The following is an 18,450-nucleotide window of genomic DNA, read 5'->3' as shown; positions in this document are numbered from 1 at the left end:
AAGCTGTGTCCCTGCCTCCTTCCTCTGACCATCATCTCCCAAATGCCAGAGCTCCCTTTCTTTCTTTTTCTTTTTTTCTTTTTCTTTCTTTCTTTCTTTCTTTCTTTCTTTCTTTCTTTCTTTCTTTCTTTCTTTCTTTCTTTCTTTCTTTCTTTTTCTTTCTTTCTTTCTTTCTTTCTTTTTCTTTCTTTCTTTCTTTTTTCTTTCTTTCTTTCTTTTTCTTTCTTTCTTTCTTTTTCTTTCTTTTCTTTCTTTCTTTCTTTCCTTTCTTTTTCTTTTTCTTTCTTTCTTTCTTTCTTTCTTTCTTTCTTTCTTTCTTTCTTCCTTCCTTTCTTTCTCTCTCTCTCTTTCTTTCTCTCTCTCTCTCTTTCTTTCTTTCTATAGATTCCATGCCCAAAGTGTAGCCCAGCGTGGGGCTTTAACTCAAGACCCTGAGATCAAGACCTGCGCCAAGATCCAGATTCAGTTGTTTAACCCACTGAGCCAGCCAGGTGCCCCTGGGGCTCCCTTTCTGAGCCAGGTGAAGTCACAGGCACCAGAGCAAGGACAGAAGCCACAACCATGCAGAGGAGGGGTCAGCGGCTGCCACCTGGTTTGCATCTGTGCCTTCCCCCTGCCCAGTTCCTGAGTAGGACCACAGGCCCAGAAGGTCAAGGCAAGCAGCCTGGTTCCTACAACTGGGTTTCAGCCCCACCCCTGGCACAGGCATGAAGTTGGTAAGCATCTGGGCAGCTGCTGTCTCTTCTATTTAAACAGCCAACCTGGTCAGAGGGCTCTGCTTGGCCATGCCAGGCACAGGACCATCTGGCCAGCATGTCACTCCTGGCAGCTCACCTAGCCAGCCTGCAGCTCTCCCTCTCCTGCTGCTGGGCCCTCAGCTGCCACAACACGGAGCTGTCTCCCGACTTCAGCCACCCTGGGGATTACCTCATCGCAGGTCTGTTCCCTGTGCACTCTCACTGTCCAGGGGTGAGACGCAGGCCCACAGTGACTCTCTGTGACAGGTAAGTGAGGGGTCCTATGCCTATAAGGACCTCTGCCTGCCCTCCTTGGTGAAGACCATGCCCTTTCTGCCTCTGGGGCTGCCTCTTGAACCACCTCTAGTCCCTCCCCATCCTACGGTCACCACCTTCAAGCCCTGGCTGGACCTTCCCTGGGACTTCTGCTCAGGTTGCACTGTGCAATACGTTATTTTGTCCTGGCTGTTAGAGTGCTTTGTATGGTAATTCCACTCCAGTTGTTTCCAGGCTTTGCGACACAAGGAGGTGGCCAGGATTAAGCAAGCATGGTTCTCCTGGCTTCTGTGCCCTCCCTACTCGTCTCCACGTTCAAACTCCCAAGTCTCCGGATAGCAAGCGTGGTTTTCCATGAGGAAGAGAGGGAAGGCAAACAGCAGTAGATGCTTTAGGAGCTTAGCAAAGATATCTTAGATTGGTGCCTTGCCTTCGTGAAGTTGACAGTCTTGGTAGAGAAAAACATCTGCTTTTCTCCTAAAGAAGATAAGTTGTTTGCCATCTGTGCAAGTTGCAGATTTGGGAAGGCTCAAGGATGGATCGGGACTCAGTGGCAGGATGCCTTAAACATGACGCACATCTGAGATTCACACAGGAGGAAGGTTCTGGAAAGCCTAGTGCATGAAGACTGGCCCCAAGAGCTACAGATAGGACCCTGGGAAGAGAAGATTTGGGGAAGAGGAGACACATGGACACCCACTTCTGGAGAAGGTGTCATGGTGGGAGGCACTGAGTTTCCTCTGAGGGACTTAAAGACAGAAGTGATAGAAATGATGGAAGAGGGGTGCCTGGGTGGCTCAGCCGTTGGGCCTCTGCCTTCGGCTCAGGTCATGATCCCAGGGTCCTGGGATCGAGCCCCACTTCGGGCTCCCTGCTCAGCGGGAAGCCTGCTTCTCCCTCTCCCACTCCCCTTGCTTGTGTTCCCTCTCTTGCTGTGTCTCTCTCTGTCAGATAAATAAATAAAGTCTTAAAAAAAAAAAAGAAATGATGGAAGACCCTTCCAACAGGCATAGAGGCTGGAAAGTGGAATGTGCTTGCACACTCTTCAAGCAGAGCTGAACCATGTCCCTGTTGGGATCCAGCCAGCAGTTCCTGAGAGGCAGTGAGGAACACAGGTGCTCACTACATTCATGAGTGTCCTGGTGAGAAGCACTAGTTAAACAAGGTTAAACAGGTGTGTGGTTAACTTTTTGTGTCAGCCTGGCTAGGGTATGGTGCCCAGTTGTTTGGCCAAACACCTGTCTAGATGTTGCTGTGAAGGTTAACATTTAAATCAATAGGGTGAGTAAATCAGCTTACTTTCCATTGTGTGGGTGGGCCTCATCCAAACAGTTGAAGACATTAAGAGAAAAGATTTGAAGTCCCCTAAAAAGGAAGGAATTCTGTCTTCAGACTCAAGACTGCAGCATCAACCATTGAGGGAATTTCCAGCCTGCCCTGCAAACGTCAGACTTGCCAGCCCCAAAATCACGTGAGCCAATTCCTTAAAATAACCTCTTTCTTTCTTTATATATATCCAATTGGTTTTGTTTCTCTAAAGAACACTAATACAGCACGTGTCTCCGATATAGGACTTCATCCGGCTTTCAATGCTAATATGCTTATCCAGGAAGGCATGGGATGTGGTTTCTCCAACTTGTCCCCCCACCCCCCCAACCCAAAGGCCTGTTAACACAACCGTGTGTATGGTACCGGGCCCACACTGAGGTCATGGTTGTGGGGGCTGGACAGATGACCTCAGAGTTTCCTTTCTACCCTCCAAAGAGGGTTGCAGCAAGGCCTTGCCCTTCTTGGCTCTCAGCTTGGCTTTTTCCACAGACGCAACAGCTTCAACGGCCATGGCTACCACCTCTTCCAGGCCATGAGGTTTGCATTGAGGAGATCAACAATTCCACGACCCTGCTGCCTAACGTCACCCTGGGGTACCAGCTGTATGACGTGTGCTCAGAGTCAGCCAACGTGTATGCCACACTAAATGTGCTCTCCACACTGGGGACGCATCACATCGAGATCCAAGCAAACCCTGCCCACTACTCCCCTGCTGCCCTGGTGGTGATTGGACCCGACACCACCAACCATGCTGCCACCACTGCAGCCCTGCTGAGCCCCTTTCTGGTGCCCCTGGCAAACTGGGGCCCCAACTGTGTGTCTGTCTCCCCTTCTGGCAAGTCCAGTGCGGGCTGGGAATGGTGGGCAGGAATCACTGGGCCCCAAGGCCAGTCTGGCCCCCTGGATCTCCTGGGTGGTCACCGCTCATGAGTCACATTGCAGAGGGCCCTGCCACATCGCAGTCCCCCCTCCGGCATTTCTTCCTCCCCAAATGCTGCATCCAAACCTCCTTGCCTCAGTGCCCCTGAGAAAACCCATTCTCCTTTGAAACTGCTGCCCTTCACACTCCTCCCACAATTCTGTCTTCTTTGTGAAGAATGGAACACCCTTTGTGTCCCACCCCACAGACTTCTCCACTTCTCCCCTGCCCTCCTTCTTCCTTCCTGCCTTCCTCCCCTCCCTCTGGGCTCAGGCTCAGAGGTGTGGTCTCCCACTCAGAGTGCTGTCCCCCTGGGCCTCGCCCCCTCCTCTGCTTATCAGCCTCTCCTAGGCTTCCTCCTCCACCTGTAAGCTAGCCTTATCCCTCCCCATCTTTCAGGCACCCCTGCTCCCAGCACTGTCTTCCCTCTGCCCGCTTTCCATGGAAACTTACCTGCAGAGCCCTCTAGTCCTGTTTGCTTCTCCATCTTGTCATTTGCTTCTCAACCCCCTGCCCTGGCTGCTGCCCCACCACTCCTGCTCTTGTTGTGATCTGGAAGGCTTTCTAGGTCTCCAAATCCAACAAATGCTTCTCAGCCTCTTTTTACCTGACATGACAACTCTGTGACATTCCCGACCAGTACTTCAGTGACATTCTTTCCTCAGCATTTATGACCTGCCCCCTCTCACTTATGGCCCCCCCTCCTCCTCCTCAGTCTCCTTTAGAGAATCTCTTCCCCACCTCTTCTGAAAAGGTGGGTGATTCCCAGAGTACAGGATGCTCCCTTTCCCAGGCAGGTGTTGGGAATAAAAAATTTCCTCTACTCTTTCAGATTCTTCTGGCTGGTCTAAATATTAAATTGACAAGAGACAGATTAACAGGAGAAAGCCAAGATTACATATGAATAGGGAATCCACATAAACGTGAGAGGTTCAAAGACAGGCAAAATGAGGCTTATATGCTATTCTGAACTAAGGAGAAGCTGGTAGGGGTTTAGGACTTCAAAGGAGAGGAAGACAATTCACAGGAAGAGAAAAGAGAGCAAATGTTTAGTAAACAAATGTTTGCCAGGCCATCCAGAAACAATGGGACATAGAGAGGAATTTTAATAAATCAGACTTTGCTAAGATCCCCCCTGCCCACCACACCAAGCTCCTGTTATATTGTAGTTATCTATGGTGACAGTTCCCTAACCTGGAGCAGGTCAGCTATCTAAATTCTTTTAGGCAGTTAGGGGAAATGTCAAACGTTTCCTCCTGAGTCTTTTGTGCCTTAATTATTTCCAACTGGAAATTAACCCACATGCCAAAGTGGCGTATCTTGGGGCAATTCATTCAGAGCCCCTACACAGGCCATGAGCCCCTCCATGGCTCAATTTCCCGTTCTCTAGCTTCTGTCCTGTGTTCTAAGTTCTGAGCCTCCTTTCTGGATGCTCATCCAGGGTCTCCACTGCATGGACCGAGCAGGCCCCAAACAGCTTACCTCCCTAGACAACTGGAGTCTCTTTTCTTCCTGCAACCCCCCTCCTGCCCACCTGCCTCTCTACTCAAGTCAGGAACCTGGCAGGCCTACCCATGTTTCTCTGCCCCCCCACCCCCACAGTTAGCCCATCACCATGGCCTCTGCTTTTACTTTCTAAATGCTGCCCAGTCCATCCCCTCTTCTCCATCATCACTGCCACAGCTCTAACTCAGACCACCAAGCTCTCTCTCATCTAGACAATTCCATCAGCCTTCTAGGGGTTCTCCTCGACTCTGGTCTTGAGCCTTTTCTAACACATTCCTCACTGAAATCAGAGATACACTCCTAAAATACAAGTCATAACATATCACTTCTCTGCCTAAACATTTAGGGGCTCCCCATGGCCTACAGATAAAGACCAAGTCTCTGAGCATGACATTTAAGGCCTCCTGATCTGACCAGACACACCTAATTTGGTGCTCCTTCTCCTGGCATGGGCATCCGCATATGACCTCCTGGGTCATATCACTCACATTTCACTCACTCTGTGCTTTTGTTCCTTTCCCCTTCCTCTCTCAGAAACCCCCTTGGGTTTCTGCCTCTTCTCCAGATGTACCTTGTCAGCCTCCTACGTCCAGTAGAGCTCTCCTTGAGGGCCGGGGCAGAGACCAGGTGTCCCTCCTCCCTGGGTCCCCTATGCCCAGTAAAGGGGCAGAAGTGGGGGGGCCCTGAGTTGAGACTGATGCTGCTGAACTTGCTGAACTGAACCCCCGCAGATCAGCTACGAGGCCAGCAGTGTGATGCTCGGAGTGAAGCGGTATTACGCCTCCTTTCTGCGCACCATCCCCGGCGATAAGCACCAGGTGGAGATCATAGTGCTGCTGCTGCAGAGGTTTGGGTGGGTCTGGATCTCACTGATGGGCAGTGACGGTCACTACGGGCAGCTGGGGGGTGCAGGCACTGGAGGAGCAGGCCACCCAGCAGGGCATCTGCATTGCCTTCAAGGACATCATACCCTTCTCTGCCCGCCTGAGGAATGAGAGGATGCAGAGCATGATGCACCACCTGGCCCGAGCGAGGACCACTGTGGTGGTCATTTTCTCCAGCAGGCAGCTGGCCAGGGTGTTCTTCGAGTCCGTGGTGCTGGCCAACCTGACTGCCAAGGTGTGGATCGCCTCAGAGGACTGGGCCATCTCCAGACACATCAGCAGCGTGCCCGGGATTGGCACAGTGCTGGGTGTGGCCATCCAGCAGCGGCTTGTTCCTGGCCTGAAGGAGTTTGAAGAGGCCTATGTCCAGGCAGATAAGGGGGCCCATGGGCCTTGCTCCAGGGGCTCCTGGTGCAGCAGCAACCAACTCTGCAGAGAGTGTCGGGCTTTCACGACACAGCAGATGCCCACGCTTGGAGCATTCTCCATGAGCTCTGCCTACAACACCTACCGGGCTGTCTACGCAGTGGCCCAAGGCCTCCACCAGCTCCCGGGCTGTGCCTCCGGAGCCTGTTCCAGAGACCGAGTCTACCCCTGGCAGGTAAGGTAGACCAGCCCCTGGCACCCTGAAATGGGGTGCTTTCCTGAGGCAAGCAGAGTGATTACTCTCTGGCCAACTAAGTGCTAGGAGTGGGGGACAAAGACCACTGATCAGAGGGCTGATCCCCTCTTTTAGGCTTCACTTCTCTGAACCTCAGCCCCTCCCACTCACCATGCTTCAGATCCAGAACTAAAAATCACTGTAGGGCGCCTGGGTGGCTCAGTTGGTTAAGCGACTGCCTTCGGCTCAGGTCATGATCCTGGAGTCCCGGGATTGAGTCCCACTTCGGGCTCCCTGCTCAGCAGGGAGTCTGCTTCTCCCTCTGACCCTCCCCCCTCTCATGCTCTCTCTCTCAAAATAAATAAATAAATAAAATCTTTAAAAATCACTGTAAAGGGGTCCTTCGTTAGAAGCTTCCTCTCAGGGGGTGCCTGGGTAGCTCAGTCGTTAAGCAACTGCCTTCAGCTCAGGTTGTGATCCCAGGGTCCTGGGATTGAGCCCCACATCAGGCTCCCGGCTTGGTGGGAAGCCTGCTTCTCCCTCTCCCACTCCCCCTGCTTATGTTCCCTCTCTCGCTGTCTCTCTCTGTCAAATAAATAAATAAAATCTTAAAAAAAAAAAAAAAGCTTCCTCTCAGGAGGCTAGTTGGGAGGGTTGAGGGGCTTCCTTGGAGGGGAAGGAGGGCTCTGAATTTCCAGATGGACTGAAACCACCTAAATAGAAGCACAAGGCCCCAGGCACTTGCTTCCTGAGCCTTCCAGGTCTGGGCAGTTGAGGAGGAACAGACCTTTTCATCTATGGCAGCTCCCTGGTCCCTGTTTATTTCAGCTTCTGGAGCAGATCCGCAAAGTGAATTTCCTTCTACAGGGGGATACTGTGATATTTAATGACAATGGGGACCCCCTCAGCAGCTATGACATAATTGCCTGGGACTGGAGTGGCCCCAAGTGGAACTTCAGGGTCATCGGCTCCTCCACGTGGCCTCCAGTTCAGTCGGACGTAAATAAAACCAAAATCCGGTGGCACGGGAAGGACAACCAGGTAACAGGGACATGGTCACTCACAAGGGGACTGCCTTACGGGTAGCCCGGAGCCTGAGGATACTGTGGACGAGCAGGAGGGGGTGCCCAGGTACCAGGCCAACGTGGCTCTATCCAGCTCCCTGGGCAGCACGCAGATGGCCGGCTGCTGCAGGTTGACGAAACCAGGGGCTCTGCCCTGGGAGTGAGCTGTGAAAGCAGATGTACAGAGGTTGTTTCCCATTCCACGTGAGCATCCCTCGACTTGAGCCAGTCCATTTGGTTACAGAACACCTGTGGCTTCTTGCAGGTGCCCGAGTCTGTGTGCTCCAGCGACTGTCTTGAAGGACACCAGCAAGTCATTGTGGGTTTCCACCACTGTTGCTTTGAGTGTGTGCCCTGTGAGGCCGGGACCTTCCTCAACAAGAGTGGTGAGTGACCAAGTGAGTGGGCGAATGCCTGGGCACTCCTAGGGTCTGCAGAGAAGATGAGGGGATCCCCCTTGGGCCACACATGTGCACAACCAGGACCTTGCTCACTTCGCTGCCAGTTAGGTACAGGTTGGAGAATACCGGCTGCCAGACTGAATTCTGAGGAAGCAGAAACAACCAGTTGAAATCCTCAGACCCACTATGTCTTTTACTAGAGAGCTCCCAGCCCAATTCCTACAGGGGCAATTTTATTTTAAATTCAACGTTTTTATGCAAACAGATGTAGCTATGTTCCCTTGTACTCTCCCATGCTATCTGTGTGAAGTCCCTTCTATTGACCATGCCAAAGACAGCCAGCACCTTGAACAGCTTGGCCTGAATGCAGATATTATTGTATCTGCAGCTGAAAAAATAACATACTCAGTGATGCAAGGTCAAGATCAGAGAGCAAATTGGGGTAGCTAAGGGCTCAGCCCAGAGTTGGACTCCATGAGCCACACTCTTTCCTTTTACTCTCTCTGTGGCCATGGGAATGCGTCTCTTCTGTTCTTAGAGTCAGAGAAACCACAGTGGCAGCAGAGGAAGGTGGATTTGGTTAAGGGAAGTGCTGGGGAGAAATGAAAATGCCCTTCCTTCAGGGCTGATTGTTCCTATTGGATCACAGCCTCACTGGCATGTGGCAGAGTCACCAGAGTAAGGCCTCCCCTAAGGACCTCTTGGTTTGCAAGCCCAAGGGATCATGAGCCATACAGAACCTACCCAAGCATCTCCAGATTCTGTAATTCATACAGGCATCTTGAGGAAACACTTGGCCTCGGGATCCCACTCAGGGCTACCCCCACCTCACCGTGCCCAGAGGCACCCAGCTCCTGTGGTATAGTCCTCCCAGCACCTTGCAGGCCTGCGTGGCCTCCCTTCCTCATTCCTGCTCTGCTCATCTAGCTCTCAGGAGCCTTCTGCCTTTCCTTCCAGGTCTCCACAGCTGCCAGCCTTGTGGGAAAGAAGAATGGGTTCCAGGTCTCCACAGCTGCCAGCCTTGTGGGAAAGAAGAATGGGCACCCGAGGGAAGCGAAACCTGCTTCCCACGCACCGTGGTGTTTTTGACTTGGCATGACCCTGTCTCTTGGGTGCTGTTGGCAGCTAATACGTTGCTGCTGCTGCTGCTGGCTGGCACTGCTGGCCTGTTTGCCTGGCACTTAGACACCCCCGTGGTGAGGTCAACTGGGGGCAGGCTGTGCTTCTTCATGCTGGGCTCCCTGGCAGGGGGCAGCAGTGGGCTCTGTCGCTTTTTTGGGGAGCCCACCCTGCCCACATGCTTGCTGCGCCAAGGCCTCTTTGCCCTCGGTTTTGCCATCTTCCTGTCCTGCCTGACAACCCGCTCCTTCCAGCTGGTCTTCATCTTCAAGTTTTCTGCCAAGGTACCCACCTTCTACCATGCCTGGGTCCAAAACCATGGTCCCAGAGTATTTGTGGTCATCAGCTCAATGGCCCAGCTGCTCATCTGTCTAACTTGGCTTATGGTGTGGACCCCACTGCCCACCAGGGAATACCAGCGCTTCCCTCAGCTGGTGGTGCTTGATTGCACAGAGGCCAACTCCCTGGGCTTCATGCTGGTTTTCGCCTACAACGGCCTCTTGTCCGCCAGCGCCTTTGGCTGCAGCTACCTGGGCAAGGACCTGCCAGAGAACTACAACGAGGCCAAATCCGTCACCTTCAGTCTGCTCCTCAACTTCGTGTCCTGGATTGGCTTCTTCACCACGGCCAGCGTCTACCAGGGCAAGGACCTGCCCGCGGTCAACGTGCTGGCGGCACTGAACAGCCTGAGCGGCGGCTTCAGCGGGTATTTCCTCCCCAAGTGCTACGTGATCCTGTGCCGCCCACATCTCAACAGCACCGAGCACTTCCAGGCCTCCATCCAGGACTACACGAGGCGCTGCGGCCCCACCGGACCGCTGAGGCGGGCAGGGCCACGCCCGGGGGTGGGAGGCGGGTCTGACACCTCCTCTGCCCCAAGGGTCGAGGGTCGAGGGTCGAGGGTCGAGGGTCGAGGGTCGAGCGAGGCGCGCGCGCCCTGCGCTGTCCGGGAGGCCTTCGGACTCCTCAGTCTTGGCTCGGACAGTGTAAGCTCACGGGAGTCCAGCCCGGCCTCCGGGCTGCCAATAAAGCGGTGAAATGTGCGTCCTGGCTGCGCTTGCTGTCTGGGACGAGGGCGGGGCGCTACCTCCTCCAGGCTGAGGGCGCCGCGGGGTCAACCGCAGCCGGAACCCGGGGACCCGGCCCAGCGGGGAAAGAGTCCGCGCCCAGCTTGGCGTTGCCAAGCAACTCCGGGAGGCGAGCCCAACGCTGAGAGAACTGGGCCAGGCCCCCTCTCCCCATCCCATTGGCTGTTCTCTGCCTGGCCCCGCTCCGGGGGCGGGGCTAGAGGCCCTGCGCCTCCGAGGCTTTCGCCGCGTCCGGCGCGCCCTGACGTCACGTCCGGCGGCGGCGGCGGCGGCGGCGGCGGCGGTGGCGTCTCCGTGCGGTCCGGCGGGCACGTACGGTCCGGGCAGTTGGTCAGGGGGGCTGTGGAGACGACGGGGTCCGGGGTCGGTGGAGCCGACGCGGGGAGCACGGGTACGGGTGAGGAGGTCTGGGGGAACAGGGCGAGAGAGGGAAGGGCTGCGGGCCGCTGTGGCCGCCTTCCGTCCGGCCTCCCGGGACGTGTAGGCGCGGCGTGGATTCTGCTCACCTGTCCGCACTCGCAGCCCTCCCCTGCCACGGGTCCTCTCGCCGTGCCAGGCCGGTCAGTTCGCGCTGATCCTCCGTCTCTTTTCCTGCACTGGTTCCTTCCACCCGCGCCCCTTCACGCCCCTGTCCTGTCCCCCGCCAAGCCATGCTTCTGCCCCCCACTCTCTCTGGCTTATCCATTACGGGCTGCTCACCGGGCCTCCATCCCCAGGGAGGCGTTCACTCCATTTCTGGCTCAGCTGGCACTCTAACCTTGACCCAAACCCTCCTTGAGATAAATGTGGCTGTTTGAGTAGAGGGCACCTCCCCTTTCCCTCTCCCCAGTGCTGGGGTTTTCCCTTGCTACTCCTGGGTTGGGTTGGCCCGTGTGTCACTTCTGCCTTCCTCTCCCCTGGACAGACCATGGATGGCTCCTTCATCCAGCACAGTGTGAGGGTCCTGCAGGAGCTCAACAAGCAGCGGGAGAAGGGCCAGTACTGCGATGCCACCCTGGATGTGGGGGGCCTGGTGTTCAAGGCACATTGGAGCGTCCTAGCCTGCTGCAGCCACTTCTTCCAGAGCCTCTATGGGGATGGCTCAGGGGGCAGTGTTGTCCTCCCTGCCGGCTTCGCCGAGATCTTTGGTCTCCTGTTGGACTTTTTCTATACTGGTCACCTTGCTCTCACCTCAGGAAACCGGGATCAGGTGCTCTTGGCAGCCAGGGAGTTGCGAGTGCCAGAGGCTGTGGAGCTGTGCCAGAGTTTCAAACCCAAAACCTCAGTGGGGCAGGCACCGAGTGGCCAGAGTGGGCTGGGGAAACCTGCACCCCAGAACGTGAACAGCCACCTCAAGGAGCCGGCAGGCTTGGAGGAAGAGGAAGTTTCGAAGACACTGGGTCAGGTCCCCAGGGATCAGGATATCAGTGGCAGTCACAGCCCCGAGAAGCCCCAGCTTGGTCTCCCTGCCCAGAGTGAGAGCCCCTCCTTCCACCGTGGGAAACTCAAGCAGGCCTTGAAGCTTTGTCCCCGAGAGGATAAGGAGCCTGAGGATTGCAAAGTGCCCCCAAGGCCCTTTGAGGCTGAAGGTGTCCAGCTGCAGGGCGGGAATAATGAGGTACTGTGCCCAGGGTGCTGGGAATGGGGAGGTGGGAGTCACTGGGGAGAGATTGACACTTTTCTGGGATAATCTGGACCCCAAGGTAGAATCTTTGTTACGTGGGTCTGCAGTAGGTTTTCTCCAAATCTAGAACCCGGCTCCATCCTGCAGCCTCAGGCTGACCTTTCTGTGAGTCACAGCTGTCCAGGATTGGCAGCCTTTTGGGGTTGGATAGCTGGCCTCAGGGTTACAGGTGTTTCCCAAGGGTAGTGAAATCTGGCCAAACTTCCAGCTCCCCACAGATAGAGCCACTGCCCTCCAAATGGGGCACCATTTGGAATAGTCACCAATAAAGGAAATCATCTGGGGATGTGTGTGGGTTGGGCCTTGGGATGGAACTGGATGGAGCTGGCTGCCCTGTGTGTCTGTCCCCAGAACTCCCGCTGATTAATTTGGTGACCTCGCTTCCTGCTGCCTTTTCTGCTCTAGTGGGAAGTGGTGGTTCAAGTTGAGGACGACGGGGATGGTGATTACGTTTCAGAGACTGAGACCTTGCCGACCAGGAGGAAATCAAACATGATCAGAAAGCCGTGTGCTGCTGAGCCAGCCCTGAGTGCAGGTTCCCTGGCAGCTGAGCCCGCTGAGAACAGAAAAGGTACAGCGGTGCCAGTTGAATGCCCCACATGTCATAAAAAGTTCCTCAGCAAATATTATCTAAAAGTCCACAACAGGTAAACGGTCTGTTTTTTTTATTTTCTTTTCCTGTCCGCGATTCCCTTGTTGGGGGAGGGGCCTGCACTCCCCTCTTCTGGGCCATGTGGGGGCTGGGGGCTCCATCGCAGACTCACGCAGTGCCTGATGTCGACCTGCTTCTCATCATTAGGGAGTGAGAACGTGGCCTTGGGTCAGGTTTCTTCTTTCTCCCTCTCCTACTCTGAGTGGGTTTGTGGACACTTTGTCAGCAAGTTCCACTCACTGGGAACCTTGGCCTGTAGCTGCCTTCTGCCAAGGGGATGGGAGAAACCCATGGCTTTGTGCTGTATTTATAAAGCCTGGCAATGTGGACTTGGGGCCAAGATGTCGGTCTTTAGGGTTGGTGCCTCCTGTGATTTTCTGGGGAAATGGTAGCCCCAGGGTATCAGTGGAGTGTGAGGGATCATTTGTTAAACCTACATTGTCTGAAAAGGTAACGAGATGCCATACGAAGCTATGCTAACTTAAAATAAAAGTAAAAAAGAGTTCAGTTTCTTAGATGCAGTAGCCACATTTCAAGTGCTCAGTAGCTATAGGGGGGCCCTGGCTGCTGACTCAGCACAGACCCATGGTCACAGTTTTCGTGACAGCGCCACTCCAGGTCTCTACAAGGCCTCCGGGGGGGGGGGGGGGCAATTAGGAAACATGTTTTCCAGACCTGCCATTTCATAGTCCAAGTCGTCACTAGCCTGATTGCTTGCCAAGCCAGGTTGGGCCACACACGCTTTCTCAGCGTGACGCTCTGGGAAGCTGGCAGTGATGGGCTGGAGTCGTTGCTGGGTGATGTTTGCTCACCCTGCTTTGGGGCAGCTCAGGGCAGCTGCGGCCAGTGGGGTCTGAGGAAGTGCCAGTGTGGGAGGCCCCCTGGGGTGGTCTGCATCTGCCTGATGCTCCCCCAGCATGAGGCTCGGGTGCAGGCACCGTCCCCATCCCTACCTTGGGCCGCAGGTTGCTGGACTGGCTCTGAGAACTGGGAGGGGGTGACGCCCTCGTGAGGTCGTTGGGTTGAGGACAGTCAGTGGAGGGGCAGAGGATGAGAGAAACGTCTGGCTTCTGAGAACTAGTAAGAGCTCTTCTGGTGCCGCTCAGGTGCTCTGAGGTCAAGGTGCATTTAGCTCATTCATTCTGCTAGGCGGCTGACAAAACTGTTCTGGGTGCTTGAGGTACCTTAGTGAATAAAGCAGAGGCCTCAGGGAGCCTGCCTCTCAGCAGGGCCGCACAGACTGGAACTGACAGACGGCAACTTGACCGTGTGGTGGAAGATGGGAAGTGCCACAGAAGAAAGCAGGGGGGAGAGCCCTGCCTAGAAGTTGGGGAGTTTGGAGTAGGGTAGGGTGGCAGTTTTAAAGAAAGGAATTTGGAGCAGACTCAAAGGCGGTGAGGACCTTTACCAAGTGAATGGCTGGGGGGGAGTGTTGTGGGTCGACGAGGGCCAGAGCAGAGGCCCTAGGGTGAGCCAGTGGGTTGGCGAACATCAGGGAGCCAGACCTGGGGATCAAGGCCCCGATGTAAGGGGCCGGCTGACTATGCCTCATAGGCTCCAGCCTTTTCTCAGGGTGAAATGGGCAGCGTTGCAGGGTTGGGAGCAAAGAGGCACTGAGTTCTGACTATATCTAAGGGTCGCTCTGGCTGCTGAGGTTCACTCTGTTGGAGGCAGGCGTGGAGCACAAGACGAGGCAGGAGGCTCAGGCAGCAGGGCAGGGGATGGTCCGGCTACACTAGGCGGTAGCAGTGGAGGCCAGGTGAAGTGGTCAGGTTCTGGGTACGGTTTTGATGGTAAAGCGCACAGAAGTTGAGGCGGACTGGGTGGTTTCTCCAGGGAGTCAGGACCCAGGGATTACTTCTGTCTTTGCCGAGATGCTAGCAAGCTGGGCCTGTGTGGCTTTGGGGCGGCCCCTCCCATATGCAGCTGTGCAGGCTCCCATGAGGAGGAGGGTTTCTGGGTCCACCTGTGCGGCTTCATCAGCCATGTCTGAACAAGCCACGTGGGGAGCCATGGCTGGCCTTAGGACCGCTCTTCCTCTCTGCAGCCCAGCACTGTTGGTGCGGGAGCGGTGGGAAGTCGCTCAGGCCCCACACCCTCTGTGGCTTTTCCTGGCAGGAAACACACTGGGGAGAAACCCTTCGAGTGTCCCAAATGTGGAAAGTGTTACTTTCGGAAGGAGAACCTCGTGGAGCATGAAGCCCGGAATTGCATGAACCGCTCGGAACAGGTACTTGTGGGTTGGCCCAGGATTTGTGGGCAGGGGCACGGTGGCCTTTGTCTTCCTGCCATCTGAGAGGGGCCCTCAGGAGACTGTCTTAGGACTGTAAACTCGAGAGCTGGAGTGTCCTTGGATGCCATCGAGTCCACTCCCTAGTATTACAGGTGGGGACATCGGTCCCAAGATCAGGAGGGACTTTGTGGGAAGCATTTTGGGCTTGCCTGCATGGGCCCCTGGACTCTGGAGAAGGGGTGTCTTGGTGGGGGATGGCTGCTGAAAAAGGCCACCTGGCCACCTGCCCCCACCACACGGGCTGGGCCATGTGACGTGGCCAGCTAAACTCCACCCTCCTCTTCCTAGAGGCCTGTTGCCAGGGATGGGGGCTGCGCGGGAGATCTCTCGGCCCCTGCCCCGAGCCTGGCACGGTGGGTTTGCAGTGCTCAGCTTTGGTCAGGGTCAGGACAGGCAGGTCACGTGTTGCCCTCTCCCACCCTAGCGTCCCCCCCCTCGGGCAGACTCCTCCCAGCAGCGAGTGGAAGCCCGGGCAGAGGCTGCCGTCGCAGGCAGAGGCCCCCCCCTGATGCCGGCCCTGCTTGCCCCTCACACTGCCAGGTCTTCACGTGCTCCGTGTGCCAGGAGACCTTCCGCCGGAGGATGGAGCTGCGGGTCCACATGGTGTCCCACACGGGGGAGATGCCCTACAAGGTCAGGCTTGGCCTGTCCCCGGGGCCGTGGGTGGGGGGGGGGCAACCCCAGGATCTCTCCTGCCAAGCCCTGTACGTGGGATGATGTTAGGCGCCTCCTCCTTGCTAGCTGTCAAGATGCCCAGCCTTCCCTACCCATCTAGTGTCCCCTACCTTCAGGCAGGGACACTGGCCCTTGCTGGGTCCTTGTTTCTTTCCATGGAGGGCAGGCTTAGCGTCCCTGTGGTCATGGCACTGGGGGCCCCTCCCTGGAGCATCCTTTCTGCCAGGTCACGGAACCTCCTGGCATCGTGGGCTGGGCCCTGCCCTTGGGTTCCTGCCTCCACAGCCTGGGGGCAGTTGGGGTGTCCCATTGGTGTGGGTGGCCTAAGAGGTGACCTCGGCCCTATTTTCCAGTGCTCCTCCTGCTCCCAGCAGTTCATGCAGAAGAAGGACTTGCAGAGCCACCTGATCAAACTACATGGAGCCCCCAAGCCCCACGCTGTAAGTGCCAGGCTGTGCTTGGGGGCTGGGAACTGGCAGTAGCGAGGAGGTGGTCATAGCCAGGCAGGCTGCATGGTTTCTGTCGTGCAGAGGACCAGGGAGCCCCACCCTGCCCTCACCCTGGTCTTGCTCCGTCTGCCTCATAGTGTCCCACCTGTGCCAAGTGCTTCCTGTCCCGGACGGAACTGCAGTTGCACGAGGCTTTCAAGCACCGTGGGGAGAAGCTGTTCGTGTGTGAGGAGTGTGGGCACAGGGCCTCGAGCCGAAATGGCCTACAGATGCACATCAAAGCCAAGCACAGGTGCGGACTGGTGGTCTTTCCCCAGGGCTGGTCCTGCTGCTGGTTCCAGGCCAGTGAGTGGGCCTGGAAGACGGAGTGTGCTGAGGCGTGTGTGGGACTGTAGCCTCTCTGGTCATGGCACCTGAGGGATGAGTGAGTTTGCCAGGCAGAAAGCCGGGGGAGAGTCTTAGTGTCCCGCGGCTCCTGGGATGAAGCTGGTGCCCCTTTCCTGGCACGGCCCTAGTCCTTCTTCCGCACAGCTGGTCTGAGCCTGGGGCTGGTCCCACGCGTCAGGTTTCCTCGGGTCAGTGGCAGAGCGAAGGGGGCCACATCCCTTGGTGATGGCGTCTCTGTCCCCGACCCGGACAGGAACGAGAGGCCGTACGTCTGTGAGTTCTGTAGCCATGCCTTCACCCAGAAGGCTAATCTCAACATGCACCTGCGCACGCACACAGGCGAGAAGCCCTTCCAGTGCCACCTCTGTGGGAAGACCTTCCGCACCCAAGGTGAGGCAGGCCCGTCCTTTCCCTGTCCTGGGGCCGAAGCCCGGTGACTGAGCCCCCGCCTTGTCCCCACAGCCAGCCTGGACAAGCACAACCGCACGCACACGGGTGAGAGGCCCTTCAGCTGTGAGTTCTGTGAGCAGCGCTTCACGGAGAAGGGGCCCCTGCTGAGGCATGTGGCCAGCCGCCACCAGGAGGGCCGGCCCCACTTCTGCCAGATCTGCGGGAAGACCTTCAAAGGTACCTGGGCTTGCGGAAGGCCCTCGTCCCTCACGCTTCCCTGGGCACGCCCCGTGGGGAGCTGACCGGGGCTGGAGAGTCTCCGCGGGGAGAGGTCAGGTGTAGCAGTGGCTTTTATGCGCTCCTCCTTGGCACGAAACCTTCTTGCCAGAGAATCTTGGAGCTGCTGCGAGGTGGGGGTGGAGGCTCCGGAGGGTCCTGTGCAGAAGTGCCCTTGGGGTGCCACTGGAGCCCGGCGGGGCCCGTGTAGCAGCCGCACACCCCAGGACCTCCTCTCACCCCGGCACCTTCTGCCCACTTCCTGCCTCTCCTGATGCTGGGGTCCCTCCCCCCCTCCTCTCCCCCCCCTCCCTCCCTCCTTCCCTTCTTCCCTTCCTCCCTCCCTTCCCCTCCCCTCCCTCAGCCGTGGAGCAGCTGCGCGTGCACGTCAGGAGGCACAAGGGGGTCCGGAAGTTCGAGTGCACGGAGTGCGGCTACAAGTTCACCCGGCAGGTAGGCCTGGGGCCAGAGTCCCTCCTCCTGCCCCCTCTGGCCCTGTGCCCCTCCTGGCCCAGCCCTGAGTCCCCTTGCCCCCCAGGCCCACCTCCGGAGGCACATGGAGATCCACGACCGGGTAGAGAACTACAATCCACGGCAGCGGAAGCTCCGGAACCTGGTCATTGAGGACGAGAAGATGGTGGTGGTAGCACTCCAGCCCCCCGCCGAGCTGGAGGTGGGCTCGGCTGAGGTCATCGTGGCGTCCCTGGCCCAGGGCGGCCTGACCTCCCAGCTCCCTGGCCAGAGACTCTGTGCGGAGGAGAGCTTGGTGAGCCCAGGCGTCATGGAACCCTCACTCATCATCACGGCGGCCATCCCCGAGGACTGTGACACGTAGCCGCCCTGCCGCCACAGCCCACTTGGCCCCAGCCCCCAATAAACCACACGTCTTTGGACTCCAGCGTTTCAGGCTATCTGGTTGTTCCCTAGTAACTGGTCTCGGTCTCCAGGAGTGTGCTGCTTTCCCATCATGTCCTCTAGAAGAAACGGTCCCTGCCTGGCCATCTCTGCACCTCAGGATGCTGCTCAGCCAGCAGCTTCCCCACCTTGTTGGGAAGACCTCAGCAGAGCGAGACGCCCAGGTGCTCCCCTCCATGTCTGGTCCCTGTCAGCGTTCTAGAATGGGGAGTGGGGGCATTCCTGTTTCACAGCTGTGGTGCTGCCAGCTGGTGGGGGTAGAATTCCTTACTAAATCTCTGGAGTCAGAACCGAGTGGCCAGGGCCCCTGATGATGACCTTGCTCGCTTGACTCTGCCTTGCTAGTGTGCAGCAGATCCCACTGGGGAGCCTGAGGGAAGGGCTTGTGGTTAAGCAAGCTCTGGACCCTGGCTGGCAGAGGACCACAGACAGGATCCTTCCCTTGGGAGGGTCCTAACTTGCTTTGTTTGTCCAGGGGGCCTGGAGTTCAGGCCAGGCCAGGTTTAGAATGACAGGAGGCCCTGCTGGTCCCCGGGTTCAGCAGCCACAGGGACAGCAGGGCCGGGTGCTAGATCATGGAGGAAGATTGCGTGGGTGCTGGCACCCAAATTCCTTCTCAGCCTTATTTATAGCACTGTGACCCAACCAAGTGATTGCTTCATTTCCTCATTTTTAATGGAGCTAGTAACAGTACGCATTTTGTGGACAAAGACTGTTGCAGTTACCTACGGCTGGATGGCAAACCACCCTAGGATTTCCCTGGAGGCTGGAGGGTGGGGGGTCCATGCCTGGCAAGATGGTGCTGGCTGTGGGCCTAGGCCCCTCT

General features: G+C 56.7%; 2 protein-coding genes across 4 annotated transcripts; both read left to right on the top strand.

Annotated features, from left to right (window-relative positions):
- Positions 1–813: 813 nt before the first annotated feature.
- On the top strand, positions 814–9,873 carry TAS1R1 (taste 1 receptor member 1). The gene is given in 8 exon segments (XM_028108306.2): positions 814–1,004; positions 2,832–2,881; positions 2,884–3,137; positions 5,499–5,669; positions 5,671–6,252; positions 7,081–7,293; positions 7,582–7,702; positions 8,720–9,873. Coding segments are annotated over 8 exon segments (2,736 nt in total).
- A 316-nt stretch (positions 9,874–10,189) lies between these two features.
- Positions 10,190–17,607, top strand: ZBTB48 (zinc finger and BTB domain containing 48). 3 transcript variants are annotated; one of them, XM_028108510.2, is made up of 11 exons: positions 10,190–10,315; positions 10,829–11,521; positions 11,993–12,234; positions 14,358–14,469; positions 15,073–15,165; positions 15,561–15,647; positions 15,794–15,948; positions 16,297–16,433; positions 16,506–16,670; positions 17,074–17,162; positions 17,248–17,607. In XM_028108510.2, the coding sequence occupies exons 2-11, from the start codon at positions 10,832–10,834 to the stop codon at positions 17,542–17,544; spliced, it is 2,067 nt and encodes a 688-aa protein (XP_027964311.1). In that variant the 5' UTR covers positions 10,190–10,315; positions 10,829–10,831; the 3' UTR covers positions 17,545–17,607. The 3 variants fall into 3 exon arrangements, with proteins under 3 accessions (XP_027964311.1, XP_027964312.1, XP_087878751.1); XM_028108511.2 differs by having other exon boundaries at positions 10,190–10,321; XM_088022625.1 differs by having other exon boundaries at positions 10,200–10,236.
- Positions 17,608–18,450: the final 843 nt, after the last annotated feature.

The sequence above is a fragment of the Eumetopias jubatus genome, unplaced genomic scaffold (assembly GCF_037043125.1).
Source record: "Eumetopias jubatus isolate StellerSeaLion01/CBP00866 unplaced genomic scaffold, mEumJub1_p1.0 scaffold_4, whole genome shotgun sequence".
NCBI classification, from domain to species: Eukaryota; Metazoa; Chordata; class Mammalia; order Carnivora; family Otariidae; genus Eumetopias; species Eumetopias jubatus.
This window is presented reverse-complemented; position numbering and strand designations above follow the sequence as displayed.

What these genes read in the sequence shown, in the direction of transcription:
- ZBTB48 (XM_028108510.2), top strand. Translation starts at nt 10,832, where the DNA reads ATGGATGGCTCCTTCATCCAGCACAGTGTGAGGGTCCTGCAGGAGCTC. An exon ending in TATCTAAAAGTCCACAACAG is followed by an intron (nt 12,235 to 14,357) that starts GTAAACGGTCTG and finishes TTTTCCTGGCAG; the next exon opens with GAAACACACTGGGGAGAAAC. An exon ending in GAAGACCTTCCGCACCCAAG is followed by an intron (nt 16,434 to 16,505) that starts GTGAGGCAGGCC and finishes TTGTCCCCACAG; the next exon opens with CCAGCCTGGACAAGCACAAC.